Source organism: Hyla sarda, chromosome 1 (genome assembly GCF_029499605.1).
Source record: "Hyla sarda isolate aHylSar1 chromosome 1, aHylSar1.hap1, whole genome shotgun sequence".
NCBI lineage: Eukaryota > Metazoa > Chordata > Amphibia > Anura > Hylidae > Hyla > Hyla sarda.
Window position 1 is genome coordinate 263,612,358 of NC_079189.1, and position 18,941 is coordinate 263,631,298.

Sequence of the window (18,941 nt, forward strand, 5' to 3'; positions counted from 1 at the left end):
GTAACGTCAGGCTGTTGCTGTTTGGTTGGTATCTGGCTGAGAATGAAAATACGGGGAACCCTATGCGTTTCTTTTTTATCTTTTTATTTAAATTAAAAAAAAAAAACGCATAGGGTTCCCCGTATTTTCATTCTCAGCACAATACCAACCAAACAGCAACAGCCTGACGTTACCAGGGTGGGTGAGGACCATTGTTACTGGCCCTCCCCAGCCTAAATAACGCCAGCCTGTTACCGCCTAGGCCCAGGAGCGCCATTTTTGACGCTCCGGGCCTGTTGGTACCGGCTCTTCCCGGCACCCCTGTGGCGGTGGGTACCGGGGTAATAATTGGGGGTTAGCGCTAGCTGTTTTTGGGGCTAGCACTAAGCCCTGGCCTAGTAATGGAATCCGTCAATAAGACAGCTTCCGCTACTAACCCTGAAAATTCAATAAAAATAAAAAAAAAACACAACACATTGGAAAAATTATTTTATTTAAAAAAACACTCCCCCACAGCCCTCGTTAACCATTTTATTAAAGGGAAAAAAAATAATCCGCCGTAATCCATCGAATCCGCAGTAATCCTCTGCATACACGGATCTGAAACGAGAAGAAAAAAAAACACAAAAAATTGGTTATGACATTTTTGGCGCTGTCCGCTGGGGAGAGCACCCATGATGCAATGTCTACCCAAACAGGGAGCCACCAATTGGTGCAAAACTACAACTCCCAGCATGCCCAGACAGCCTTTGGCTGTCTGGGCATGCTGGGAGTTGTAGTTTAGCAACAGCTGGAGTCTCCCTGTCTGGGTAGACACTGCCAGAAGGGTCTGTTCACATTATACAAAACGTACAATGTGAACAGAGCTTCAGATAAACTAGCCTTGTTCCCTTCTGTAGCTCCGCCCCCTAATGACGTCATCACTAGGGGGCGGAGCTACACGAACCCGGCCCGGGACTCGAGGGAAGTAAGCTGGACTTCGTCTTCTGTATACACTGTATACAGCTATCTATAGATAGCTGTATATAGTGTATACCGCCCAAAGGGTTAACCTACACTGTCCAGCAGTGTAAGTTAACTCTTCCCTTGCTGGGCTTGCGCATAGCGCACAGCTCAGCAAGGGGTTAAGTGAGCCAGCAATGTGTATACTGTATACACATTGCAAGCTCACTGTAAGTTCTTGCTGGGCAGTAGATATACGATATATACCTACGGCTCAGCGTCAGCTGTTCTCCTGGCTCTGTAGCCCTGAGAACAGCTGATCCCGACATTGACATCAGGGGGATCGCAGCGGTGTCAGGAGGAGTGACATCCCTGGGATCTGTCCCTTACTGCAGGTACTAATACTCCCAACATGGAGCACACTCTGCTCCATGCTGGGAGCTGTAGTACCTGCATTAATAGACATATGGCAGCGAGTGTAACTTCTGACACCCGCTGCGATCTGTCTATTAATGCAGGTACTACAGCTCCCAGCATGGAGCAGAGTGTACTCCATGTTGGGAGTATTAGTACTTGTAGTAAAGGAAAGATCACTGCAGGTATCACTCCTGACACCCGCTGTGATCCTCCAGTATAATGTATGAATGCGGCGGCCGCTCTCCTATGGTCCCCTGCACGGCCCGTATATATACACATATTCCTATTTCTCACAGAGAGCTGTGATTGGCTGGAACCATCTGGCCAATCACAGCTCTGCGGGAAATATGAATATGTGTATATATACGTGAGTGCAGGGGACCATAGAAGAGCAGCCGCCGCATCTATACATTATACAGGAGGATCGCAAGGGACCCCTGCAATCTGTCAATTAGTACAGGTAACTACTACTCCCATCATGGAAGAGTGTGTTCCATGCTGGGAGTAGTAGTACTACCTAAAAAATGTTTTAAAAAAAAGTGAAAAACACGCACACACTACATTTTCATTATTGTCGCTACATTTTTAGTGCTTTACCCGCTCACATAAATTGATCCCTGTTTAAAAATGAATAAACATTTCATAATAAAAAAGATACATTTCGTTAGATACAATTTTTTTCATCACCACTGTATCTTTTTTATTATGATTTTTTTATGATACCCTGCGAAATTTTAATAAAAAAGGTATCTCAATTATTTATTAGGATCGCTAAAGTCCAAAAAAAGACTAAAGATTTACCGAATGTACCCGAATACCGAATGTATCCGAAAAAAACAACACGAATACCCGAATACCGAATGTATCCGAAAAATCTAAACCGAAAATATTGCCGAACCGAAATTTTTTTCCAAAACGAAAAAACGAAACGAAATTAAACGAAAATTTTTCTAGTGCACAAGTCTAACTATTTCACCAGCATATTATACTAACTGTGGCAATATAGGAGATTTAAACCCTTTGTCCTTTTAATAGTTATCATTAAAAGTTAAATTTTATTGGGGGTTATTTGGTTTTTGTGTGCCGTTTGGCACTTGATTTTGTTAGTTCTAATTAGCCTTCCCTAATAAGGGTTTTTTGTGGTTTTTGTACAGTTACATCTAGGGACTCACAATTACGTATTTTCTGGCGTCCTCTTTCCTTTTCTTCTCTGTCCGGATCAAACCGCCATGTCGATCTCTTAACACCGGCAGGACAAACATGTTAGATTTTGCATTTTTCCAGTGCCCTCCCCTCCTCTACATAATCTTTCTATCTATAGGCCCACAAACTGTAATAATGCCCTCCTTGGTGCCCTGCACAGTAAAAGGGAAAGTAGGTAGGTAGCCAGGTAGGAAGGTAGATCAGGTAGATAGATATATAGGTAAGTGACTAGCCAGGTAGGTAGGTAGGTAGCCAGGCATGTAGGTGGCTAACTAGGTAGTTAGACAGCCATGTATGAAGGCCAGGTATGTACATAGTTAGGTAGCCATGTATGTGGGTAGGTAACAAGATATATAGGCAGGTAGTTATTCAGCCAGGTATGTAGGTAGTTTAGCCAGCTATGTAGATAAGTAGTTAGGCATCCATGTATAAAATTAGGTAGCCAGCTTGTTAGTAAAGTAGGTAGCCAGCACCCCCCTCAACCCAGTGGCGGATCCAGAGTTTAGTCTCCAGAGGGGCAGAGTATTTTGTGTTAGCGGACAGAAAATAAGGTGTTGCTTACGGAAGTTACAGGTAGGTAATGTCCCCAGATAGGTAGTGTCCCCAGGAGGTAGTGGCCCCTAGTAGATCATACCCCCAGGTAGTTATTGTCCCCCAGGAAGGTAATCATGCCCCCTGTAGGTAAATTCCCCAGATAGCTACCCCTGTATGAAAACCCCCTAGTAGGTAGGTAGTAGGTAGCCCCCCTATTAGTTTGGTAGTTTGCCCCCCATATTAGCTAGGCAGGAACATAGTAGATAGTCCCCCACATTTGGTAGGCAGCAGTTCCCCCACATTAGGTATAGGCAGCAGAGTCCCCCCTTTTTTGCCACCAATTTTACTTTGCAATGACATCAATAATTTTACCACAAATCTACAGCGAAACCAGAAAAAAAATATTTGTGGGACAGGAAGAGAGGTAAGCCCTTCGGCTACCTCCACAGTGAATCGCTCCCCCATGAGAACCACTAGGACAGGACCACTAGGGACTGTTTAAAGGTCCCTTTAGACTCAGCTGTCAGCTTTGACAGAGGCAATTTAAAGGGTTAATAGCCGCATGTTGGCTATTAATGGTGGCCTTCAGCTACAGGAATCAGCTGAGGGCTGCCCGAGTCAGGAGTCTGCGTCATACACTGATTGCCATCTTAGGACAAGCTGGCTCATCCTTAGACAGCAACCAGTTAACCTCTTAAGGACCAATGACGTTGTGGAACGTCATGGCACCCTTTTTTTTAACGACCAATGACGTTCCACAACGTCATGGCATTTTCCGGTCTCTGCCGCTCGCCGGGCAGAGATCGGAACTGGATGCCTGCTGAAATCCTTCAGCAGGCATCCAGGGCAAACGCCGAGGGGGGCCATGTAGGCCCCCCATGTCGGCGATCGCCGCAAATCGCAAGGGAAATCGCCCTTGCGATCTGCGGCGATACCGGGCTGATCGGGTCTCTGGGACCCGACCGCCCGGTAATTTCGCATGATCCCGGCTGTCACAGACAGCCAGGACCATGCTGAAGTATCGGAGCGAGGTGGCAAGCCTGCCACCTCCTCCGATCCCCTGCGATCCGTCGGTTAGTTAACCGACCAATCGCAGGGGGGGGGGGGCGGTTACTTCCTCCCGTCCTGCCCGGCCCCTTGAAGTCCGGAGAGGACGGGAGGAAGACCGGAGGACGCGGCGGGGGACAGGGGAGTGCTGGGGACCGGCCCCGGTACTTACCTCGTCCCTGAAGACCCGGATCCTGGCGGCGGAGACGGCGGCGGCGACAGGTGAGTAGATCTTCAGCCGCGGTCGGGCCCTTTACAGCAATGCACGTCCCGTAAAGCGACATGCATTGCTGTAAAGGGACCCTGTAAACTACAACTCCCAGCATGCCCAGACAGCCCTTGGCGTCTGGGCATGCTGGGAGTTGCAGTTTTGCAACATCTGGAGGTCCACAGTTTGGAGACCACTGTGCCCTTCCAGATGTTGCAAAACTACACATCCTCAGCATTCCCTTACTGTCCAGGCATGCTGGGAGTTGTAGTTCTGTAACATCTGGCCCTTCAGATGTTGCAGAACTACAACTCCCAGCATGCCTGGACAGTTTTGGCATACTGGGAGTTGTAGTTTTGCAACATCTGGAAGGGCACAGATTGGGAACCACTGTATTAGTGGTCTGCAAACTGTAGTCCTCCAGATGTTGCAAAACTACAACTCCAAGCATGCTGGGAGTTGTAGTTCAGCAACATCTAGCTCTAAAGATGTTGTCGAACTACTACTCCCAGCATGCCTGAGAATGCTGGGAGTTGTGGTTTTGCAACAACAGGAGGCACACTGGTTGGGAAACATTGTCTGTTTCCTAACTCAGTGTTTCCCAACCCGTGTGCCTCCAGCTGTTGCAAAACTATAACTACCAGCATGCACTGATGGACTGTGCATGCTGGGAGTTGTAGTTTTGCAACAGCTGGAGGTCCCCCCCCCCCACTGTGAATGTACAGGATACATTCACATGGGCAGGGGGCTTACAGTGAGTATCAGGCTGCAAGTTTGCGATGCAGCAAATTTTGCGCGGCAGCTCAAACTCGCTGTAACCCTCCGCCCATGTGACTGTACCCTAAAAACACTACACTACACTAACACAAAATAAAATAAAAAGTAAAAAACACTACATATACACATACCCCTACACAGCCCCCCTCCCCAATAAAAATGAAAACGTCTGGTACGCCACTGTTTCCAAAATGGAGCCTCCAGCTGTTGCAAAACAACAACTCCCAATATTGCCGGACAGCCGTTGACTGTCCAGGCATGCTGGGAGTTTTGCAACAGCTGGAGGCACCCTGTTTGGGAATCACTGGCGTAGAATACCCCTATGTCCACCCCTATGCAAATCCCTAATTCAGGCCTCAAATGCACTTGGCGCTCTCACTTTGGAGCCCTGTCGTATTTCAAGGCAACAGTTTAGGGTCACATATGGGGTATCGCCGTACTCGGGAGAAATTTCTTAACAAATTTTGGGGGGTATTTTCTCCTTTCACCCCTCATGAAAAGGTGAAGTTGGGGGTCTACACCAGCATGTTAGTGTAAAAAAAAATTTTTTTTACACTAACATGCTGGTGTTGCCCCATACTTTTCATTTTGACAAGAGGTAAAAGGGAAAAACGCCCCCCAAAATTTGTAATGCAATTTCTCCCGAGTACGGAGATACCCCATATGTGGGCGCAAAGTGCTCTGGGGGCGCACAACAAGGCCCAGAAGGGAGAGTGCACCATGTACATTTGAGGTGATTTGCACAGGGCTGGCTGATTGTTACAGCGGTTTTGACAAACGCAAAAAAAACAAAACCTCACATGTGACCCCATTTCGGAAACTACACCCCTCACGGAATGTAATGAGGGGTGCAGTGAGAATTTACCCCCCACTGGTGTCTGACAGATCTTTGGAACAGTGGGCTGCGCAAATTAAAAATTTTGTACAGCCCACTGTTCCAAAGATCTGACAGACACCAGTGGGGGGTAAATGCTCACTGTACCCCTTGTTATGTTCCTCAAGGGGTTTAGTTTCCAAAATGATATGCCATGTGGGGGTTATTTTGCTGTCCTGGCACCATAGGGGCTTCCTAAATGCGACATGCCCCCCGAGCAAAATTTGCTCTCAAAAAGCCAAATATGACTCCCTCTCTTCTGAGCATTGTAGTTTGCCCGTAGTGCGCTTCAGGTCAATTTATGGGGTACCTTCATACTCATAAGAGATGGGGTTACAAATTTTGGGGGGTATTTTCTGCTATTAACCCTTGCAAAAATGTGAAATTTGGGGGGGAAACACACATTTTAGTGAAATTTTTTTTTTTTTTTTTTTTATGTATGCAAAAGTCGTGAAACCCCTGTGGGGTATTAAGGCTCACTTTATTTCTTGTTACGTTCCTCAAGGGGTCTAGTTTCCAAAATGGTATGCCATGTGGGTATTTTTTGCTGTCCTGGCACCATAGGGGCTTCCTAAATGCGACATGCCCCCGAGCAAAATTTGCTCTCAAAAAGCCAAATATGACTCCTTCTCTTCTGAGCATTGTAGTTCGCCCGTAGTACACTTCAGGTCAACTTATGGGGTACCTCCATACTCAGAAGAGATCGGGTTACAAATTTTGGGGGGTATTTTCTGCTATTAACCCTTGCATACATGTGAAATTTGGGTGGAAACACACATTTTAGTGACATTTTTAAAACATTTTTTTACATATGCAAAAGTCGTGAAACACCTGTGGGGTATTAAGGCTCACTTTATTCCTTGTTACGTTCCTCAAGGGGTCTAGTTTCCAAAATGGTATGCCATGTGGGTATTTTTTCCTGTTCTGGCACCATAGGGGCTTCCTAAATGCAACATGCCCCCCAAAAACCATTTCAGAAAAACGTACTCTCCAAAATCCCCTCGTCGCTCCTTCGCTTCTGAGCCCTCTACTGTGCCCGCCGAACACTTTACATAGACATATGAGGTATGTGCTTACTCGAGAGGAATTGGGCTACAAATATAAGTATACATTTTCTCCTTTTACCCCTTGTAAAAATTCAAAAATTGGGTCTACAAGAACATGCAAGTGTAAAAAATGAAGATTGTGAATTTTCTCCTTCACTTTGCTGCTATTCCTGTGAAACACCTAAAGGGTTAAAATGCTGACTGAATGTCATTTTGAATACTTTGGGGGGTGCAGTTTTTATAATGGGGTCATTTATGGGGTATTTCTAATATGAAGACCCTTCAAATCCACTTCAAACCTGAACTGGTCCCTGAAAAATTGTGATTTTGGAAATTTTGTGAAAAATTGGAAAATTGCTGCTGAACTTTGAAGCCCTCTGGTGTCTTCCAAAAGTAAAAAATCGTAAATTTTATGATGCAAACATAAAGTGGACATATTGTATATGTGAATAAAAAAAAAAAATTATTTGGAATATCCATTTTCCTTACAAGCAGAGAGCTTCAAAGTTAGAAAAATGCAAAATTTTCAATTTTTTCATCAAATTTTGGAATTTTTCACTAAGAAACGTTGCAAGTATCGACAAAATTTTACCAATAACATAAAGTAGAATATGTCACGAAAAAACAATCTTGGAATCAGAATGATAGGTAAAAGCGTCTTAGAGTTATTAATGCTTAAAGTGACAGTGGTCAGATGTTCAAAAAACGCTCTGGTCCTAAGGTGTAAAATGGCCTGGTCCTTAAGGGGTTAATGACCAGTGCCAGTCAGCGGCTGCCAAGGCTAACAAAGTCTTGGGATGTATTAGGACAGGCATAGAGGCTTGTGACAGGGACATAGTTTTGCCTCTGTATAAATCACTAGTCAGACCACATTGTGTCCAGTTTTGAGCACCTTTATATACGAAGGACATGGCTGAACTGGAGAGAGTGCAGAGGATAGCGACAAAGATAATTAATGGTATTGGGTGGATTAGAGTACCAAGACAGGTTATCAAGCTTGGGGTTATTTAGTTTGGAGCTAAGACATCTTAGGGCCAATCTGATCATAATGTACAAATATATGAATGGACAGTACAGAGATCTTTCTAGTGATCTTTTTATACCCAGGCTGATAACCGTAACAAGGATGCATCCTCTACGTCTAGAGGAAAGAAGGTTTTACCATCATCACAGACAAAGATTCTTTACTGTAAGAGCAGTGAGACTATGGAACTCTCTGCCCCATGATGTTGTGATGTCTGACTCAATAAACAAGTTCAAGGGGGGTTTGGATGTTTTCCTGGAAAAATATAACATTACAGGTTATAGATACTAGACTTATGTGGATAGAACGTTGATCAAGGCATTTATTCTGATCGCCACATTGGGGTCAGGAAGGAAGTTTTCCTCTGATATGTGGCAATTGGCATCAGCCTCATGAGGGTTTTTTGCCTTCCTCTGGATCAACACAGTAGGGTCTTAAGTTGAACTCGATAGACTCTTGTCTTTTTTTAACCTTACAAACTATGTTACATTCACAGTTGCCGCTAGAAAAATATATACAGAAAGTATAGATTTACTCTGAGTTTTTTCTTCTATCATAAATGCAAAGTAAATTACAAATCCACATTACATATTATGCCTCTGTCCGTACAATATTGTAGAATTGACTTGACTTGAATAAACCAATCTGTAACCATTGAGGCAACAGTTCAGAAGATGTGGCATTGTCTCAGAGAGGGTTATAACTATCGTCATGGCACATGAACTATGTCATTCCCATTTTAGGAGTAAGTAGTAATCTGAAGATTATGTTTACTTATATAGAGCATGTCATATGGCAAAGTCCCACTATTTTAGTACATTTTTTGAGAATAAAGACATTTTATAGAATTTGTCCTACACCACTTCCCTATTTGCGGCATAATATAACGATATATAATATTGTATATTTCATGACAGCACTTCTGTGTACTATAACATTTTTATTGTAATTGTGCCAGTATGTATAAAGTGATACAAAGCTATTTCCTTTGACATGTTACTTTAGATTGAAAATTCTATACTTTCTTTACGTTCAATTAATTTAAAACCCCAAAGACACAGACACAATGAGGATACAGAGGCACAGTAGAGACCCCACACTCTTTTGTGGATATGTATTGAGTGATACAGAGCTATACTTTAGACATGCTGCTTCAAATAGAACATGCTATCGTTTTTCTGTTGAATTCATTTAAAACATCAAAGACACAGACACATTGAGGATACAGGTGCACAGTAGAGACCCCACACTCTTTCGTGGATGCCGTATTGTGGCTTCATCAGTGTAAATTCTAGGACCGCTCAGAAATATGTCTCATAGACAACAATGCATTTCCGGCAATGCCGACTCCACAGAAAGAATGGCCATGTCTATTCTTTCTGTAGACTCCGGAATCAGGATTTCCACAGCAGAAACATCTGTTACAGATATTCCTCCATGTGAGTATGTTCACAAGATAGAGTTTCTGTGTGGAATTCCGCATTAGAATTCCGCAAGGAAATTCCATTGTGTGAACATACCCTTAGACAGACATCTCACCTTTTCATTGCTAGCTTTAGCCATCTCTTGTACTTAGGTATAATAGCAAGCACATGTGAGTTGGTTCATTACATTTATTTTTATTTTCTATGTTCCATAGAATGGACTATGGAAGATATTGTGACTCACTACAGTCATAAAGATGAGACGACCATTTCCACTATGGATATAAATGTAGAGATTGCTGAGGTATCCAGCATATCAAAAAGGATCTCCAGTAACCGTGGTTCAGAAGAAGAGATTGAGAAAACATCAACCCCTAATGAAACGCACAATATTGCAAACCCCTACCTTTGTACAGAAAATCCAGAATGTTTTACTTATACTTCTAGTCTTCTGAAGTCTTCTAAAGTCCTAAAAAAAGGTGATAAACAGTACAGTTGCAACACCTGTGGTAAGACATTTGCTCGCAGTTCTAACCTTTTCATGCATAAAATCATACACACAGGTGAGAAACCCTATGCATGTAGTATATGTGAAAAAGGCTTTACTCATAGCTCACACCTTGTGAGACATGAAAGGGTCCATACAGGAGCAAAGCCATATATCTGCCCAGACTGTGGGAAAAGCTTTAACCAAAGCTCTAATTTAGTAACCCATCAACGAACCCATACAGGAGAGCGACCATTTTCATGCACAGAATGTGGCAAAAGGTTTACAGACTACTCTGCACTTGTAAGGCACCTGAGAGTCCACTCTGGTGAAAAACCATATTCCTGCATAACCTGTGGCAAAGGGTTTTCAGATCGCTCCAACCTTATAGTTCATCACAGGACCCACACAGGAGAAAGACCCTATGTGTGTATTGAGTGTGGGAAAGGATTTACCGATAGTTCTTCTCTTGCAAAGCACAGAAAAACCCATGATACAAAGAAGCTGTACATTTGCTCTAAGTGTGGCAGAAGCTTCCTTGACTATTCCTCTCTTGTTAAGCATCAAAAAACTAAAGAAGCAACAGATACTTAAGCTTAACCCACTGTTACTTCTAGCATCAGGGCCATAAACTATGTGTATTATGTATTTATTTGTTGTGAAATGTATACCTAAAATATAATATGCTAAGTTTTAACTATGTACAGAGAGAGAGAGATAGAAATGTGCCAATCAACTGATTTATGTATAATATTGTGTAATTGTCAAAATATCAATGATTATTTTAAATGCAATTGCATCCCCGGTTTCTTCTACTAAATGATGAAGCAATTTTTCATTTAATTTTCCATCTACAGACCCATATGAAGGCTTGTTGTTTGCAGAACCAATTGTGCTTGGTAAAGACATTAATTATTTTACCACAAAATCTATGGTGAGGCCAATAAAAAAAATATTTTTGGGGTAAAATTGAAAAAAATATATAAAATTTTGCAACTGTGTTTCTTCACAGTACACTTTACGGTTAAAATGAAATATTATCTTTATTTTATAGATCCCTATAATTACACTCATACCTAGTTTATATAGGTTTTGTTTTGTTTTACTACTTAAAAAAAATTTAAACATGTTGTAAGAAAATGAAAATGCTTATATTTACCCTCTTGTGACCCGTATAACTCTTATTTTTTATATACGAGGCTGTATGATAGCTAATTTTTTGCGCCGTGATCTGTATTTTTAATTCGTACTTTTGTTTGTATTGGACTTTTTGATTGCTTTTTATGAATATTTTGCTGGTATATGAAGTGACCAATAATTCAGCAATTGTGGTAGTTTTTTTTTTTATGTTAATGCCATTCACTCTGCGGTTCCATGTTTTATTTTAATAGTTCGGACATTTATGCATGCAGCAATGCAAAATATGTTTACATATCTTTACATAAAGATGGCACAGAGGCAGGTGGAACCTTCCAGTCATCATGTCAGCTGTTTGGGACTCTGTGATAACCCCATGGTGGCCCTGACCAGCACCAGTATTTTTTGACTGCCCTTAGTTGTCACAATCGACTTTGATTGCTTGATCTAAGGGGTTAATAGCCACGCAGCGATCAACTTAAGTGACATCATTATCATGCACAGTAGCAGAGACCAGAGTAGAAGACAGAAGAGAGGACGCGCAGCATAGGAGCATATGCATATGTGTTTTTTTTTATCTTGGCTATCTGAAGGGGGGCTAATATTTCTACCTAAAGAGGTCTACTAATTCTACCTAAAGGGGGTAATATTTCTAAATAAAGAGGGAAACTGTTTCTACCTAAAGGGGGTACTATTTTTAACTGAAGGGGGGTAATATTACTACCTAAAGGGGCTATAGCTGCCACTACCTAAAGGGGGCTCCTATTACTACCTTTAGGGGGCTACTACTACTACCTAAAGCGGCCTCCTATTACTACCTTAAAAGGGTTACTATTAACTACCTGAAGGGGGCTCCTATTAGTACCTAAAGGGGGTACTATGAATATCTTAAGGGGAATACTTTTACTAAAAAGACTTTCTTAATGATATAAAAAAAAAATTGGATTCACAGAATTTTTTTTACCATAAATACAGCATTTGAAAATATACTTTTTAAAAGTTTTTCCTTTATAAATGAAGAATTCCCAAAATTGGATACAAACATATAATCACCAATAAATCAATAGGTGTATGTGTTATTGGCTCAATGGGATGGATATTTTACAAATATAGATATACACGAATCTATGCACCACTATTGATAGCTTAATATGAACAAATAGACATATATGTACAAAGAAAATTCTAAATGATAGTTTAATATGAACAAATAGGCATATATGTACAAAAATTTTTAAAAAACAAATTAAAGGGGTAGTCCAGTGGTGAAAAACGGATCCCCTATCATAAGGATAGGGGATAAGTTTGAGATTGCGGGGGGGTCTGACCGCTGGGGCCAGGCTCTCCAGCCAGATAGCGGGTGTCGACCACCGCACGAAGTGGCGACCGACACGCCCCCTCAATACATCGCTATGGCAGAGCCGGAGATTGCCGTAGGCAGCGCTCCGGCTCTGCCATAGAGTTGTATTGAGGGGGTGTGTCGGCCGCGGCTTCGTGCGGAGGTCAACACGCCCCCTTCCCGCGGGCTGCCAGGGCCCCGTACAGGAGATCGCGGGGGGCCCCAGCGGTCGGATCCCCCGCGATCTGCAACTTATCCCCTATCCTTAGGATAGGGGATAAGTTGTTCACCACTGGACTACTCCTTTAACATAACAGGTGCAAAGAAAAGACTTACATTTAGTAGTCCGGTGGGAGAAGTAGTCACCCAGGTGGGATGTAGGATGGAGCCACTAGGGGAAGATTATGTATAAGGTTGCAAAGGGACAATCCTCAAGGTAGCAAGCCTCTCTAGCTCTCCTATCAAAACACTGAAGGGCATTTATAAAACCGTGTACTCCATTATTTTTTGGCTGTAGTTTTTCTTTATTTCTTTTTTTTGGTGCAGTTGCTTTTTAATTGTGCGACAAACCAAATAGAATTTTTTTTTCTAAATGACATTGGAAGTTGTGGTTTCAGTAGAAATCATGCAGTGGTCCGGAATTTATGATTTGCAGTTTGTGGCATCTGCCCTTATTTAGGCGCAATTCTACACCAGTCCTTAGTTGATTTAGAAACTGACTGTGGACGGCATTATTAAAAAGTCACACATTTGTCGCACAGGTAAAAAGTCGCACAAAAAGTCGCAGAAAAATGTGATCAGCACCAGATTTATCACATGCCCTGACCATATAATACATTTGGTGCAGGCCCACAGTTTTCACCACGTGAATTACTGGAGTAAAAAGTCATGCAACTCCTCCACTTTTCATGAATACCCCCCCCCCCCCCCCCACTGTCCCTACCTGACAGTGGAGAAGGCACCCCAACTTCAAACGTTGACTGTCCCCTCCCTGGACTAACCTAACCTAGTGAATATATATACCAAAATAACATAAAGTGCACAAAACATGTGGTGTTAAAATACAGCGCACACATATATACAGGATTATATCTGAAACCTCTACGCATTTTCCCCCACATGCGATTTAAAAGTGGGGTTCCTCAGTAGGTAAATATCAAAATCAGATACTATGCACCTTGACAGAAACCCAGTGCATCTGATGGCCTATCGCTGGTTTGATACCAAAGCATAGGGGTTGCAAATAGGTGGTTATGCATGCCAACGACCTAAGCATGCATCCTCCTATTTATATGTTTATAGTTACATAGTTGGTGATCTACCGGCATCTGTTGTGATTTCCAGCACCATTCTCCTTCCGGATACAAAACCGGATGTGATGTATGTGCTCCACAGTCAGTGGAATGCAGCGCCACAATTGAGCAAAGCACCATAGCCGAAAATGGCACAGTAGCGGAGAACCGGATGTGATGTATGCGCTCCATGTGTGGTGGAACGCATCTTCGCAGCTGGGATAACCCGAGTTGCGGAGATCACCAGCAGGAAATCCTCTTACACCAGGTATGTAATGATAACCCTATAAATAGTGGGGATGCATGCTTAGTTCGTTGGCATGCATAACTAGATATGTAACAGATACAGCACCAAAAAGCCGAAGACTCAAATCTTGATGGAGTGTGACTTTAGTCGCTCCCCAAAGTGCAACATTTCAGCAACAAACTGCCTATTTCAAGCATTTTGTTGCCGAAACGTGGCACTTTGGGGAGCAAATAAAGTCACACTCCATCAAGATTTGACTCTGCGGCTTTTTGGTGCTGTATATGTGTAAATTGATTAAAATGATTCTGACTGCCCATCAATATATTAATACAGTGGTCCCTCAACATACGATGGTAAACCGTTCCAAATGAACCATCGTTTGTTGAAACCATCGTATGTGGAGTGATCCGTGCAATGTAAAGTATAGGAAGCTGTACTCACCTGTCCCCGCCGCTCCGGACCCGTCACCGCTGCCCTGGATGTCGCCCTCCATCGCTGTCGCCGCGTCCCCGAGGTGTCCCCGAAGCTCCGGACGTCTCTGCTTCCCCGGGATCCTCGCTCTGAGAGGCCATCGCATGTTGAAAATATTGTATGTCGGGGCCATTGTAGGTCGGGGGGGGTCACTGTACTTATATGCTATTGCTAATGCTGTAAAAAGATATTTGTTACCCTTAAAGGGGTACTCCTGTGGAAAACTTTTTTTTAAATCAACTGGTGCCACAAAGTTAAACAGATTTGTAAATCACTTCTATTAAAAAATCTTAATCCTTTCAGTACTTTTTAGGGGCTGAATACTAAAGAGAAATCCAAAAAAGAAATGCATTTCCTCTGATGTCATGACCATAGTGCTCTCTGCTGACCTCTGCTGTCCATTTTAGGAACTATCCAGAGCAGAAGAAAATCCCCATAGCAAACATATGCTGCTCTGGACAGTTCCTAAAATGGACGGCAGAGGTCAGCAGAGAGCACTGTGTTCATGACATCAGAGAAAATGCATTTCTTTTTTGGATTTCTCTTTAGTATACAGCCCCTAAAAAGTACTGGAAGGATTAAGATTTTTTAATAGAAGTGATTTATAAATCTGTTTACATTTGCGGCACCAGTTGATTTAAAAAAAAAGTTTTCCAAGGGAGTACCACTTTAACATATATACCCAGCTTGCTATCTGCTCGTTCAAATGAAGAAAGGGTCCCGGCACTCAGATTTATTTATGCAACATGCATAGCATACAGGGTAGGTACGCGTTACGGCTCAATAGCCTTTATCAACCAGTACAGGTAACTGTTAGAATGCAGCTTATATAATTACATCCGGTTCACAGGTACCACGTCATTAATTACTATCATTCAAAGCACATGATGTACTATGAAAATTTAAACATAGTAAATACAATTTTGAAAGAAAAATTTCATTTTTGAAAGACTTTCATAGCGGAGATTCCCGTAGAATGCAGATTCATTTCCCGCTCTGTAAAAAAATCAGCAAATACATATATTAACTCATGCCATGCTGGCCAACATATATCTATCACTATAGTAATAGTGAAAGCTCATAGTCCCTAAACGGTGTATCCAAAACGCTTCCTTCTGGATGAGCAACTTTTTAATATCACCCCCTCTCCGATTTTTATTTTTGAAATGTGCAGGAATAGGAAGAAGAAGGTTTTGGCATCTGATACTCGATTCATGGTGATTGATGCGGTCTCCTACACGCTGGGTGGTCCATGGATGTGGAAATTCTATCGCCCGACGCCCGGGACAAGTAGTTTTGGGTGCCGGGCAGGTGAATTTTTTATAGATTTAGCCCTGTATCGGGCTAGCAGGGACAGACAGACTTCCCCCTTATTTTTCTTTACTGCCGGTGTGAGGCGCAGGAGCGGATGCAAGTATGGAGGGGGGCAGCGGGGGCCCCCAGCTGACCGCAGAGCCCGAGGTCGCACGTTCGCATTACCTAATTGAGCCACACCCCCTTATCTAATCCTCCCGGAGGATGGAGGACGCAGCTGCACATAACACAAGAAGACAGGGGCAGAGAAAGGATGTCCACAGCTCGGCACACAGCTCCTCCCCTCCCCCGCACACAGCTCAATCCCTCCCCTTCCCCCTGCTCTTTCTTCACAGGACCTAATCCACCACGGGGAGGCTGCATGTTTGCATGGGGAAAACACAGAGTGGGGGAGGAGGGGAGAGAGGAGAGGACGTCCGGTGTGAGGGGAGATTTTTAAACCCATTTAACCTCACACTGTCCGGGACTACAGCTCTGATGTCCACTCATGGTGGCTCAGGTGAGGAGGCAGAGAATGCAGGCGACAGGAAGGGTGGTTGTATATGTAGGGTGTGAGTGTGTGTGTGTGTGTGATGTGTGTATGATGTCTGTGTGTGATGTGTGTATGATGTCTGTGTGTATGATGTCTGTGTGTGATGTGTGTATGATGTCTGTGTGTGATGTGTGTATGATGTCTGTGTGTAATGTGTGTATGATGTCTGTGTGTGATGTGTGTATGATGTCTGTGTGTGATGTGTGTATGATGTCTGTGTGTGATGTGTGTATGATGTCTGTGTGTGATGTGTGTATGTCTGTGTGTGATGTGTGTATGATGTCTGTGTGTGATGTGTGTATAATGTCTGTGTGTGATGTGTATGTAATGTATGATGTGTGTATGATGTCTGTGTGTGACGTGTATGATGTGTGGATGTCTGTCTGTGTGATGTGTATGTAATGTATGATGTGTGTATAATGTCTGTGTGATGTGTATGTAATGTATAATGTGTGTATGATGTCTCTGTGTGATATGTATGTAATGTATAATGTGTGTATGATGTCTATGTGTGATGTGTATGTAATGTATGATGTGTGTATGATGTCTGTCTGTGTGTGATGTGTATGTAATGTATAATGTATGTATAATGTCTCTGTGTGATGTGTATGTAATGTATAATGTGTGTATGATGTCTATGTGTGATGTGTATGTAATGTATAATGTGTGATGTCTGTGTGTGATGTGTATGTAATGTATAATGTATGTATAATGTCTCTGTGTGATGTGTATGTAATGTATGATGTATGATGTCTATGTGTGATGTGTATGTAATGTATAATGTGTGTATAATGTCTCTGTGTGATGTGTATGTAATGTATAATGTGTGTATGATGTCTGTCTGTGATGTGTATGTAATGTATAATGTATGTATGTCTCTGTGTGATGTGTATGTAATGTATGATGTGTGTATGATGTCTCTGTGTGATGTGTATGTAATGTATAATGTGTGTATGATGTCTGTCTGTGTGTGATGTGTATGTAATGTATAATGTATGTATGTCTCTGTGTGATGTGTATGTAATGTATGATGTGTGTATGATGTGTGTATGATGTCTATGTGTGATGTGTATGTAATGTATGATGTGTGTATGATGTCTGTCTGTGTGTGATGTGTATGTAATGTAAAATGTGTGTATGATGTCTGTCTGTGTGTGATGTGTATGTAATGTATGATGTGTGTATGATGTCTGTCTGTGTGTGATGTGTATGTAATGTATGATGTCTGTCTGTGTGTGATGTGTATGTAATGTATAATGTGTGTATGATGTCTGTCTATGTGTGATGTGTATGTAATGTATAATGTGTGTATGATGTCTATGTGTGATGTGTATGTAATGTATAATGTGTGTATGATGTCTGTCTATGTGTGATGTGTATGTAATGTATAATGTGTGTATGATGTCTGTCTATGTGTGATGTGTATGTAATGTATAATGTGTGTATGATGTCTGTGTGATGTGTATGTAATGTATAATGTGTGTAAGATGTCTGTCCATGTGTGATGTGTATGCAATGTATAATGTGTGTATGATGTCTGTGTGATGTGTGTGTAATGTATAATGTGTGTATGATGTCTATGTGTGATGTGTATGTAATGTATAATGTGTGTATGATGTCTGTCTATGTGTGATGTGTATGTAATGTATAATGTGTGTATGATGTCTGTCTATGTGTGATGTGTATGTAATGTATAATGTGTGTATGATGTCTGTGTGATGTGTATGTAATGTATAATGTGTGTATGATGTCTGTCTGTGTGATGTGTATGTAATGTATAATGTGTGTATGATGTCTGTCTATGTGTGATGTGTATGTAATGTATAATGTGTGTATGATGTCTGTCTATGTGTGATGTGTATGTAATGTATAATGTGTGTATGATGTCTGTCTGTGTGTGATGTGTATGTAATGTATGATGTGTGTATGATGTCTGTGTGATGTGTATGTAATGTGTGATGTGTGTATGATGTCTATGTGTGATGTGTATGTAATGTATAATGTGTGTATGATGTCTCTGTGTGATATGTATGTAATGTATGATGTGTGTATGATGTCTGTCTGTGTGTGATGTGTATGTAATGTATAATGTGTGTATAATGTCTCTGTGTGATGTGTATGTAATGTATAATGTGTGTATGATGTCTGTCTGTGTGTGATGTGTATGTAATGGATAATGTGTGTATAATGTCTCTGTGTGATGTGTATGTAATGTATACTGTGTGTATGATGTCTGTGTGTGATGTGTATGTAATGTATACTGTGTGTATGATTTCTATGTGTGATGTGAATGAAATGTATACTGTGTGTATGATGTCTGTCTGTGTGATGTGTATGTAATGTATGATGTCTGTCTGTGTGATGTATATGTAATGTATGATGTCTGTCTATGTGGGATGTGTGTATGATGTCTGTCTATGTGTGATGTGTATGTAATGTATGATGTCTGTCTATGTGTGATGTGTATGTAATGGATAATGTGTGTATGCTGTCTGTCTGTGTGATGTTTATGTAATGTATGATGTGTGTATGATGTCTGTCTATGTGTGATGTGTATGTAATGGATAATGTGTGTATGATGTCTGTCTATGTGTGTATGTATGTGATGTATGATGTGGAGTGGGCAGTGGTGTATGTATGATGTCTG

The 18,941-nt window shown here is 41.9% G+C and overlaps 1 protein-coding gene across 5 annotated transcripts in view; it reads left to right on the forward strand.

Annotated features, from left to right (window-relative positions):
* The window catches only part of LOC130368109 (oocyte zinc finger protein XlCOF19-like), a 59,492-nt gene extending 47,015 nt beyond the window's left edge, over window positions 1–12,477 (forward strand). For all 5 annotated transcript variants that reach the window (XR_008892288.1, XR_008892290.1, XM_056571418.1 and 2 more), the window contains one exon: window positions 9,691–12,477. Coding sequence is in view for 3 of the 5 variants with exons in the window: in XM_056571418.1 (XP_056427393.1) it covers window positions 9,691–10,556 (866 nt within the window). In the remaining 2 variants the exon portion in view is untranslated. The remainder of the gene's footprint in view (window positions 1–9,690) is intronic.
* The last annotated feature ends 6,464 nt before the right edge of the window (window positions 12,478–18,941 follow it).